Source organism: Vigna angularis, chromosome 11, assembly GCF_016808095.1.
Source record: "Vigna angularis cultivar LongXiaoDou No.4 chromosome 11, ASM1680809v1, whole genome shotgun sequence".
Taxonomy (NCBI): Eukaryota; Viridiplantae; Streptophyta; class Magnoliopsida; order Fabales; family Fabaceae; genus Vigna; species Vigna angularis.
Genome location: NC_068980.1, coordinates 2,471,923 through 2,484,909, shown reverse-complemented (window position 1 = coordinate 2,484,909; position 12,987 = coordinate 2,471,923). Strand labels below are relative to the sequence as shown.

Here is a 12,987-nt window from a genome sequence, read left to right as displayed (position 1 = left end):
CTTATGTCCTTTTCTTTTTGACAATTAAAAGGTTATATTATTTCGTTTTAATTCTTTCAAAAGCATGCAGTTAGTTGATTGAGTGTGTTTTTTTCCCATTCAGATGAATGTGCTATAATCATAATAATAATAATAATAATAATAGAAAAAATGTAATGCATTAAAATACTTTTTAAATTCTGAGTCGGTAATTTCCTCTCTAATAAGATCAGGGCATTTTCTATGGACTAAAATTTTGATTTTCACACCTATTTTATATTTTATTTTCATTCTATGTCAGGCCGCACACTTAATTTTTTAACAAAAACAATTTCCCTGAACAAAGTCTTAACAAAAGTTAAAAAATTAACAATTCCCCTAAGAGAACTATACTAGAGAACTTTCATATGTTAAATTGATGGAAGGGAATTAATATAAAATCTTTAAAAAAAAAACGAAAATGCGATTGGGTCTAAGGTGAATGGATTCAAAATTTTAAAATCAATATTAATAAAATAATCTATAAAATAACATCAAATAAATAGAGCATTTAAGTAAAGTTAGTAATATAATTAATAGAATATATGGAATGAAATGATTGAGTGCGATTCTAATATTAAAACTATTTAAGCTTATTTTTCTTTATGATTTACACTAAATTATATTTTATTCATATGTTAGTCATTAAGATGTATTGGTATATAAAATTTAAACAAGTTATTTTATATATATATATATTTTTTTTTTCTCACTAAATCACTTTTGATACATAATAAGAATAAAAATATAGATAACTAAAAAAATTATGCTATTTTAAAATTTTAAAACAGACATAAAAAAGGAACACAATTTCTTTCAACAATATTATACAAGAACAAGCATAAGAATTTTAGTTCATAAAATTCATTTATTTAAATATTTTATGACACTAACAGGGTGTTGCTCCCTCCACCACCACCCTATACTTCCTTCACCTCCCCACATTATTTTAAATATAATTATATCCTTAAGTTAAAAAGATTTTTACTTTTACCCTATTTTAAATAATTTGAAACCCTAATTTTACTTTCCCAGCATCCACCCATGGAACTCTCTTCCTCTTTCCCCATTTTCGTTTCACCTCCCCACCTCCCGCACTTCCATTCCTTTTTCTTCCCAGTTTTTTTTTTGTTTGAAAGCTTCCATTGTCGCCGTGGTGTGAAGGAGCGTCGCCGCCGTGGTGTGGAGGAACATCGAGGAACGTCCAGAGCATCAACCAACGTGAGGAAGTATACATCAACGGATGTTCCCTAATAAAACAAACTCTAAAATAAAAAACGTAACCTTTCAATGGAGGTGACATCTTCAACGGATGTCAACATCCGTTTAAGGTAAAATGGATGTCGACATCCGTTTTTCCTTAAACGGATGTTGACATCTGTTGAAGGATGTCGACATCCGTTGAAGGATGTCACCTCCGTTTAAGGATGTCACCTCCGTTTAAAGGTTACGTTTTTTATTTTAGGGTTTTATTTCAAGGTTTATTCGAATACGAGGAAGCACGACACGCACTGCACCACTCCACGCACTGCACCACGAGAGAGACATTGCACCACGAGAGGGAGACTGCTTGATAATTCTTTCCACCACTACCAACCTTTGCAACTTGTAGTATCTCACAACGACGAAAGAAAAAGAGGAAGAAATATAATGTTAAAATGAAAGAAAAATATTTTACTACGGGACTAGAATGTGTTATTAGTGAAATAGGTTGTGAATGTGTAAAATTAAAAAATAATAACCCTAAAAATAAAATTTTACTGAGGGACAAAATAGTAAAAGAGAGGTAGAAGGAGAAAGGTGTGGTAGTGGAGGGAGAAGCACCCAAAGCTATAACAGGATACCACTTTAATGTTCCTAACATTCAAAATTACATAAAAAAACATTCAAAATTACATCGAAATAGATCTGAAAAACAATATAACACGTTAAAATAAGCTTTAAATCGCTCTTTGTAAAATATATTTCATATTTATGTAAGGGTTAAATACGTTAAAGTGTTTGAATTTGGATATCGTTTTTGTTTTAAATTATAATATTAAACTTTAAAGAAAAATGATTATTTATGATAAATTAATATCAATTTCACATTCAAATTCAGAAAGTATAAACATATTTAAACATTTATATAATAAAAAATTATCTTGTTTTAGTCTACATAATATTTCTATTGTAAAAAACACTTTAAATGATTCCTAAAATATCTAGTTTTGATTGCGAGAAGAAAAAAGTGAGACTATAATAATTGGAAAGTATTTTAGACGCAAAGTGTTGCATGCATAATATTGTTATGGTGCATTAGGATGCTTTATTGAAAGAGTAGATTGTTAAAATGGATGGTTTTGAAAACTGCATAATTAAAGTGTTGTTGAGATTGAAAGATACATGCTAACTCCTTATCAACTACTTGTTTTAGTGGAACACTACCAATTAGATTGAACATCATTAACACACTTATCATCATATTTAATAATAATTTATTCATTTCAGACTGCACTTTCGGCTAAAACTTTAAAGCCAAGTTTGTAGAAAATTGTCATACCAACTTTCCAAATGCTTCTTGCAATTAAAGAGGACAAAATATTGGAACTTGGAAGGTCCATAATAATTATTTTGCTAGCTATAATTATTTCATTTAGAGTTTTTTTTATAGTATAACTCTTTTTATATATTAACAATATTAGAATGCTAATGAATAAAAATGAAAAATTAGAATATTATATATAAAAAATAAAAAAAATAAAAAGTAAAGATTTATTAATTTATTATTTTAAATTTTTTAATAAATAATGATGTCAATCTCTTATATAATTATATTATATTTAGGTTTTATAAGTAGTTTTAAGATATTTGTCTCTCTATCTTTATGTTACAAATGTTTAAAAATCTTATTTTGCAATTCTTTTTAAATTGTTCATGCTCTTTATTTATAAATTTCATGTCATGACTTATATTTAAGTTTATTATTTTCAATTATTGTAATTTTGAGCTTATATGCATTTTAAGGTAAAATAATATAAATAATTAAGTCTCTTATACAACAAATGAGAGATGTCTGTTACTCATAAAGGCTTGTGGTCATGGACTTACTCCCAAATAAATCAAATATTTTACATTTATTTCTTCAAAAAGTAAAAAATAAATTTTCTCGGTATTTTTTTCATACTTAATAGGCTTTGATAGCTAGAAATGGAACATCTTAAATATATTTTATTTATAATTTTTTAACAAATTAGCTTAAAGATACTATTAAATGCTTGAGAAAGTCTTTATATATTACGTTATGTACAAATAAAAGTCCAAAGAATATTATATATTATCATGAGATAACAAAAATCAAACCCGCACTGAAAATAATTCCTAAGAAATGCTAAATAACTTTGAATTTTTTTTATTCTTACATGGTCAATCCATCTCTTTCAATATCATCCAGCTACTAATTACTAAATCTATATTTTGAAAATGACGGATAAATAAAGCATAAGTAGTCGTAACAAAAATGTTATTTCATTATTTGAATATTTTTATGGTAGAATAGAAAAAAACAAATATTATTTTAATAGAAACATAGACTTGTTATTTAAATTAATTTTATAATTATAGCTAGTCTTTATTTCATAACCATTACTCTTATTTATGTTGGGAATAAGTGAGTCAAAATCACACGTTAAATAAAAATGAAAAAGTAAAATATTATATAAAGATGAAATATCCATTAATTTATTGTCTTAAAATTTTGGACCGGTGTTAATCTCTTATATGGTTAGACTCGTATGTCTATCTAATTTAAGAAAAAATATTTTATAAATAAATCTTTTCCTTTTTAATAATAAAAGAATTCTTTCATATAAAAAAATAATCAAACTATCTTTAAAATCTCATCACCTATTTACAATCAAACTATATTATATATAAGAAGAAATATATGTATAAAAATGATTCGAAATAAAAATGCTATTTTATGGCTGCATCGGACGGTTAATTTTAACACTTGCACGTGGTAGTGAATCCAGTGGCATCATGAAAATGCTCTGCAAAGAGAGTTGGATGAGTCCCACCTTACCCTACTCTTTTTCATTAATGAAAACAACATCTCATCTTCTATGGCATCCAACTCAAAAATATTTTATTATATAAATTAAACAAAGTTTTCAATTTAATATCATAATATTTTTCTAAAAGGAATAACTTTTACAACCAACCCTATTATTTAGTCTAAATTTCATAATGATGGAACACAAACATCACCAATGAAATATGATATTAATCTTATATTTTCTCTAACTCAAAATGATTTTACTATATAAATTAAGTAGAGTTTTCAATTTAGCATCACATTTTTTTTCTAAAAAATATAACTAACTATAATGTAAAAAGATCAAAACTATGATTTATTCCAAATTTGATAAATTTTTCAAATGGATTATTGGATAAAAACTAGCCAACCAAACATGAAATCAATCTATATAATAAATTTATATCATTTTCATTCAAAAATCTTAAAAACTTAATAAAATATAAATTAAGTTTTAATATTAATTTTTTTACCGATAATAAATATTCACATGTCAAATATAATATATATCCTATCCATTTATAAACAAACATTAAAATAATCATTATATACAGTTAATAAATACTAATTATTTTCGAAATTTTTTATCTATATATAGCAACAAATATCTTTATCATCATTGCTTATACACATACTTAAATATCCACTAAAATTAAAGAGAAAAAAAAATAAAGAATGCTAACATACAACTACAAAAAAGCAAAGGCACAAACCCTTTTATTTGAGAAGTTGTTGTTTCTTACCAGTATAGGGGCATTGTGGTTGGCATGATGATGGAGTTCAGATCGAAGTCATGCAGAGATGAAAGCAACTGTGGAGACAAGGTGGCCCCAAAAAGCATGAAGGATCTGAGATGTCACAGTGCGAATAATGGTTGTTCTGGTCATGGAAAGCAGATAGGTAGCAGTGCTAAGGAGATGAAGGTGAAGAAAGTGAAAAGGGCAGCTTCTAAACCATCAAAAAGTTGGAGCTTCAATGATCCTGAGTTGCAGAGGAAGAAGAGAGTTGCTGGCTATAAAATATATGCAGCAGAAGGCAAAATGAAAGGCTCTCTCAGAAAGAGTTTCAGGTGGATCAAACACACATACACTCAAGTTCTCTATGGATGGTGGTGATTCATCTTTCATTCTCTCTTCTTCTTCTTCATCTTTTCTTTTCAGTAATCAGAGTTTCTTTTTTTTTCTCAGTAAATGTTTCAATCCTTTTGGAACAAGATTGTCTTTCTGGTTCAGAACTTTAACTCCCTTTTGTATGAATTTCCTGGTTATCAGATCACATTTTAAGATGAATATACTGGGTATGAAGTAGATTTTTATTATTTTGTTTGTATTTTAATTATAATTATAATTATGCGTCTGAAGAACAAAATAAATGAAAGTTCTATGACAGGATAACTCTGTTTCGGCTATGTTTATGTTCTGTTTCAGCCTGTTATATGGATAACGACAATGTTCTGTTTGTCTCTGTTTCTGTTCTGTTTTTCATAGCTAAATTCAAACCCAAGAGAGAGTTTTCTTCTGGTAAACCTCGATGGCTTTTTTTTCATACTAAGTTGGTTTGAAATAAAGTTTTAAACAATGTCAGAAATCTCTTTCAATTGTTCATCAACTAACCATACAAAAAATCTTGAATAGTTGAACACTGTGACCACTTTTACTTAAAATGTCAAGGATTCCAACAAAATTGTTGTACCTGTAAAAGTGATTCTTTTATCTTTTGACATTTTTTCCTGATTAGTGGAGATGAAAACAAAATATAATATAGCCAAAAAAATAATGATAAAACGAAAGATAATAAGGATATCAGGCCCATAATGTATCTCTATATTATTAGAGAGAGAATACAGGACATTGTTAATTGTTCCTTGAAATTTTCAAAAGCACATTTTAAAAGTGAACTTCTTTTAAGGGGATGTTTTGTTTAATTTTGCAAATGCTTTATGATGTTAGTTTTTTAATATTAAAGGTAAATGTATTTTTATTTAAGTTAGGGTTAATTGATCTAAAAATAATTATCAGTGGTCCTTCACAAATATTTTATGCCCCCTTTGCTGTTAATTTAAAAAGAATCACTGTTATCACAACACTCAATTGTTGTGGGATTTCACCCAAATCCCATTTAAAATTATTGATAGATTCTTTGTTGTATTGAATTGATGTTTATTAAAATTTTGTTGATAGTTGCTTAGAGAATGGAAGATGAAAATAAATTTGAATCTTTTGTGGAAGAGAATAAAGAGGAAAATAGTTTAAAATCAATGAAATTTATTGCATTGTTTCTTATAGATTTCTACTTGTCTCTTTATTTTATTTTTATATTTTCTCTATTTTTTATCAAACACGTTTAATGTCATTTTTTATTTTATCAATTTTTTTTTTCTTTTTGTCACTACTAAAGAGAGGATAAAAAACTTACTCAATAAAACTATAAAATCTCAAACCAATTTCTATACCTATTGAATAAATAATGTAATTTTCTATTACATAAATAATGAATTTGACTTAGAGTCCCAATTTCATGTATTAATTATTTGGTTAAATATGTTTTTAGTCCCTATATTATCAAACGGTTTTGGTTTTAGTCTCTCTTTTAAAGTAAGGTATATTTTAGTACTCTTTTTTAAAGAAACTTTGATTTTAGTCTTCCAAAATTAACACCGTTAAAAACCAGCTGATGTGACTAACGAACACGAATTTTTTTTCTTACGCTGAGTTAGTGTTTCTCACCTTTTCTCCCTTTCTCTCACCCTCGTCTCTTCCTTCCATCTTCCATCCAACCTCCCCACCCTCTGCAAAAAGGTCACTGAAACTGTCTAGAGGGTGTGACACATCCAATACAGTGAAGTGTGAGCCTTATTATCAATGTCAATTCAACTAATGGCCTGCTCTTTTCTCCCCTGTCTCTCACGACAAATATGTCTTATTTTCTCAACCAAATCTCATTTCCCAAGTGCAGCATAAATACTTGAAAGTAATTTGTAGGTTTCAAAGGATTGTGGCTGCAATTTGATAAGGAGTACAGCGACTTCTCTCTCATGATCTATATTCCCACGCAATCGACATACAACATGGTCATCTGGCTTAGAATCCATCATCTGCAGATCCTTCACTGATTCATTAAAACACTCCGCTTCATAAAAAAGATTAGTTAAGCCTGTGTAGTGCTGTTGGTCAGGGACGACACCATGCTCACTAGCCATGGACTTGAAGAACTGAAACCCTTCCTGTACAAGACCTGAATGACTAGAAGCATTCAAAATGACGGAAAAAGTGGTCCTATTTGGCTGCACTCCTGATCTTAGCATATTATAAAGCATCGTAATTGCTTCTGTGACATAGCCACAGTGAGCCAGTGTTGATTCGTGTTCCACATCGTAATTGCTTCTGATTTTGTTTTGATATATTTTTTTGTTTATGTATTTTGAGACTTTTTCTTTATATATTTTGACGATGAGTTAAAAATTTTGTTTGAACTGAATTGCAGAACTATTAAACAAGTTATGGTTGATTTATGATAAATAATAAACCGTTACTTTATATACATAATAGGCTTAATACCTCTTTTGGTCCATCTTTATAAGGGAAATGTTCAAGTTCGTCCTACCTTTTTTAAAAAGTTCAATGTGGTCTCAACTTGTGAAAAAAGTGTCCAATTTAATCCTTTTTGGTTACGGTGTCAAATTTTTAACGGTGCAGCTGCCACCCTAGACAAAAGTTAATGACGTGTACAGTTTCTCTGACTGCGTGGCAACCCTAATTCCCAAACCCTAGCTTCCTTGTGCCGCCAATTCCCCAATTTTGATTGCAGACACTTACCTTCGTCCCTCCCATCCTGCGAAGGGCTAGCCGAATCGTAACCCATGCTGTCGGACCAGAGCTATACGAATTATAGCCCAATTCAGCACAAACTCATCACAGCAGCTCCAAAACACAATTCCAGCAAAATCAATTTCGATTACTACCTTCTTCTAGTGCTTATGTGCCTCGAAAACCCTATTTAAACTTCACTAACCCTATTCCACTCTGCAATTTTTCCCTTCGTCCCCTAAAGAAAACAAAGCCCGCAAATTAGGTTTCCTCGCCGCGGACCAGACTAAATTCAGCAGAACAGAATACTGCCCTGGCCTGTTGGTGAACGGAAGAAAGGGTTCCGGCGAATCAGCCTTTAGAGTTTATCAAAAATTTCCTAATTGAGTTGCAGCTTGTTGTTATCGCACGGTCTGTTATTTAATTGAACATGAGATCGTTCATTTCATTGGGTTGTCGCGGCAGAGGAAGGAGGCGGGAGCATGCGGACGTGGCAGAGGAGGGCGTTAGGCTGAGAAGACCCTCAAGAAGACGCTCGAGATCTGCGATTTCTGCCCAAACTAAACCCTAACTCAAAATTTTTTAATCACTGCCACGTGAACTTTAACGAAAAACACTGTCACTGCCACGTTATGAAGCTAAACAGCCACGTTGCACAGATCACTCCACGCTGTCAGCTGGATCATTAAATATTTAACGCCGTGACCAAAAAGGATTTAATTAGACACTTTTTTCACAACTTGGGACCATATTGAACTTTTTAAAAAAGGTAGGACGGACATGAACATTTCCCTTATAAAAAGGGACCAAAAGAGGTATTAAGCCTACATAATAATAAAAGTATAAGATTAAAGTCATGCATGTGTCTTCGTATAAACGCTTGGAATGTGTAAGAAATAAAAAAACCCAAGCTGGGATCAGTTTTGCTTCTTGCCAAGTTCATATTCAGAGAACAAAATTAGCACATCGTCCCCCAGTTTTTACAGGAACCTTTTTCCACTTTCCATCGTGCGTTGCAGTATATCTTTCTTCCTTTGTTTTTACTTCCACCAAAGACACCAAAATCAACAGAATAAAGCAACGTTTCCTTCAAATTAGGGAAAACCAGAACTGGAATCTACCAACATTGTTTGCAAACAAAACACAACAAAAAGAGAGAGGGAGAAATGGTGAGAAACACTGACTCAGTGCAAAAAAAAAAATCGTGTCAGTGTACCGTTAGTCCTATCAGCTGGTTTTTAACAGTGTTAATTTTAGAGGACTAAAATCAAAGTTTCCTTTAAGGAGAAGGACTAAAATGTAACTTACTCTAAAGGAGAAAGACTAAAATGTAACTTACTCTAAAAGAGAGACTAAAACTAAAACTGTTTGATAGAAACTAAAAACATATTTAACCCTTAATCATTACATACAATTTTAAATGACATGCCAGAGTAAAGTCCCATATAAATTAACAACTCGTCAATTTTAAATTATTTATTATTTAAGGCAATGCATACAATTTTTTAAATGTTATTATATCAATTATCACTATTATAAAAAAAAATATTGGCTAAAATATCGATACGAAAAATGGGAAAATATATGTTGAAATTACGTAAGCATTGAATATTTGTTTTAGAACAAATATTAATACTTCCCTGATTTTTAGTGAAATTTTTTTAAACAAAGCAAATTTTAAAAGTAATAGATGACATAAACAGAAGTAAAAAGTAAAATTCGTTTAAGTAAAAACTTACGTGTTTAATATTCTAGATTTTAAAAATGTTACATACATTTTATATTGATTCACTTGTAACTAGAGTTTTTGGTCTTCACAAGATTTCATCATTTGCAATAGGTCTTTAGTTTCTTCTTAGAGCAGGACCAGATGAAGACCAACCAGAATGCCCACTCCTCTCAACACTAAGTCTATGTTCGATTGAAGATATTTCATTGGTTACGTGAAATAGCAAAGATGGATTTGCTCTAGCAGTGTCGTTCGCTTGCGACGATTTGGTCAGACAGGAAAGTGAAGATTTGCAAGATTTGAGTGTTTACATCATCTCGCTAAATTGAGAAGATTTGCGCTGATTTTGGCGTAAAAGACTGTTTTGTCCTGTACTATTACTAAAATTCCAACCACACCATTCAGAGGGATGTGTATTCGGTTACAAAGAATAGTGTAACCGGTTTAAGCTTTTGGAAGGAGTTGCAGAGGCGAGGCGTATTCGGTTACACGGGAAGCGTATCTGGTTCCAGCTTGGAGAAGAACTTCGAAATGGGATCACCTGATGTCGTGTGCGTCGCCGAAAATGGGATCCATGAACCTGTACATGCAGCCCCTCGGGAAGAGGGTGCGAGGCTGGCAGAGCTGGAGAACGATGGTGGAGGTGTGGGTGTCTTCGAAGGCGTTGATGATTTTGAGAATGTTGGGGTGGGGAGAGAGGAAGGTCATGATGGCCTTGGCCTCCACTTCGAGGCAGTGGCGGTCGGTGGCGTCGGTGAGGAGGCGGTTGTTGATGAGTTTGAGAGCGTAAAATTGGTTGGAGGAGGGGTGGAAGCAGCGGAAGACGGTGGCGAATTTGCCTCGACTGATTTCTTCCAATGCTTGATATTGTTTTTTGGGGGACACTTTTCAAACTCTCTGCTCCAGCTTCATCAGAAACTTTCCACCCTCAATTCTACTTTTTCTTTTCTTTTTAAATTTTCCACAATATATAGTTTTATAATATTTACTACATATAAAAATAAATTCATTTTACATTATAATTTTTTTAATTTTTATAAAATAATTTAAATAATTATTTATAATTTTAGTTTTTTTATACAAATTTTAACATTTAAGTATAATAATAATAAATAACATTTTCTATAACTTTAATAACTAGGAGCATTTTGGTAATCTTTCATTTCTACCAATTATACAAATTTTTTTAATCAATCAAATCCTATACTAATTCTCACAAACTTTACCTCTAAATCTATTACTCTCAATTACCTACAAATCCACTCAAAAAAACAACAAAAATATTATCCTCAAATCCACTCAAATTCATTCAAATCATCTCCCCAAATCACCTCAAAAGAACAAAGCCTAAAAACCGACGATGCAAAAGCAACAACATGCCATTAAAACATTAAAAAATTGAGGTTGAGAAAATAGAAAAAAGTTGTTTCAACAACTTTTTTACAATTTTTTTAGCTTGTGATTACAAATATACACGTACCAATAAAATAATAACATAGTGAAATAATTGTTAAAAAAAAAAGTTGTAAGTTGTTAACAGATCCGAGAAAATAAAAGTAAGAACAGCAACAAGTAAGATTTAAGAGCTAGGTAAGGAACCATAGAACTGGGACATAGAAGTGAAAAGGAAAGAAAAATATAGCAGTCTGTCTCTCAGCATTTACAACAGCTGGCGGCACCCCAGAACTTGGTCCAGCAGCAGAACCCTGAAAATGTTACTAAAAGTAAGATAATTTAATATCAAAAGAAAATATCAAACCTAATGCCACTGTATAGCAAACCATCATTTGCAATAGCACGAGCAGCAGGTGTGGCAATTTGGGAATGCTGACATTTCAAAATGGTCCAATCAAAAAACATAATCAAACTGGAATCCTTTAACAAGAAAATACATAAGAACAAATCCAAGTGATTCCAAGTCCTCCCTACGGCTTTGCTCTAATAAAGAATTTAACAGTTGCACCCATCAATTTTCATGTAACTCACAATGTAGCACCTATCAGTTAACTTGTTCAGTTAACCATAGAACTTTGAATAGCAGGTACATTAAATTTTTCAAGCAGTTCCATATCACACATCCACATTTGGTAGTTAACAGATTTATCAATATTATTCTACAACTCAAAGGTCTAGTGATAATAAACTAGCTTCATATATTGCCACAATTAGAATACTTCACAACTGCATAAGTAACAAACCAGAGGCACCACCTACTTCCCCCTGCACATACCTTAGTGTTTCTTCTAATTAACACATTACACTACACGAGACTTCATAGTATATATACAACCGTTTACAATTTCCCAACAAAAGATTATAAACAACGAACCACACCTAAAAGAACTAGAGCAACGTTTACCAATTCATGCATACTGTGTTTCGGATTAGCAAACATGAAAAGTAGAAGTCAACAATTTCTGAATTAGAGTAAGTCATAGTAGTGGCACTCACGACCTTAATTGCAACCTCTTCATCTGTCTGTGTATTCACCCCTGAAAGAAAAATAAATTAAAAATAAACGAATGAATAATTGAAAGTAAATAAGCATACATTAAAAGCGTGGAAGAAAGAGAAGAAACCGAGATAGATCTCGCCGAAGGATCCGCCACCAATCTTGCGGCCAAGACGGAACTTGTTTCAAACCCAACGTTCCATTGCATGAAAGCGAAACCCTTGGGTGGGAAATTAAACCTTAGAAATTGATAACGGAGAAGGACAGAGTTGGAATTAGCAGAGAAATTGGAGGGAAAAGGAAAAGGACATAAATGCGATATTAGGAAAAGATGAGGGTAAAATTGGAAATAAGACTTTCTCTCTCTCTACTCTTCGCGTTTTTCATCCAAACAAACGGATTTTCTGTGTTCGAGTGGTCTTTTCTTTTTCCAAGAAACGTTTATTTCCATTCATATATATATATATATATATATATATATATATATATATATATATATATATAATAATTCTACATTTAAATTAAGTATACGATAAAAGATAGACGAAACGAAATAACTTCTAAATTGAAAAAGAAAGGTACAAAATAATTTCAAGTAAATTAGTAGAGTTAACAAAAGGAAAAATAGAAGCAATTAGGTTAAAATTCAGAAATAAAACTACTAAGATAGATTTATATTCTAAACAAACTTATTTTGATTAAACCAATTAGATTATATCAAATGCTTGAGTATCTTTTTATCATTATGTTGGTGATGAGAAAATTTTGCTACCTTTGTTAATAACTTGATTTTTTTTTTCAATTTTGATTAATCATTTCAATGGAAAAGTTTCCTACAATCAGTTCCTTTTATTGTCAAAATAACTTGTCAAACACGCTCACACCCTCAACGTTCAACCATCATATT

General features: G+C 30.9%; 1 protein-coding gene and 1 long non-coding RNA gene across 2 annotated transcripts; one reads left to right on the top strand and one right to left on the bottom strand.

The window, feature by feature from the left end:
• Window positions 1–4,759: 4,759 nt before the first annotated feature.
• LOC108333652 (uncharacterized) lies at window positions 4,760–5,481 on the top strand. The gene has a single exon (XM_017569125.2). It carries the CDS (start codon window positions 4,861–4,863, stop codon window positions 5,206–5,208), a length of 348 nt encoding a protein of 115 aa, XP_017424614.1. The 5' UTR covers window positions 4,760–4,860; the 3' UTR covers window positions 5,209–5,481.
• A 5,630-nt stretch (window positions 5,482–11,111) lies between these two features.
• Window positions 11,112–12,489, bottom strand: LOC108333775 (uncharacterized). Its single transcript, XR_001832589.2, has 3 exons — window positions 12,208–12,489; window positions 12,083–12,120; window positions 11,112–11,334 (listed from the first exon to the last, which is right to left on the bottom strand). It is a non-coding gene; the product is annotated as an uncharacterized LOC108333775 (long non-coding RNA).
• Between the last annotated feature and the right edge of the window lie 498 nt (window positions 12,490–12,987).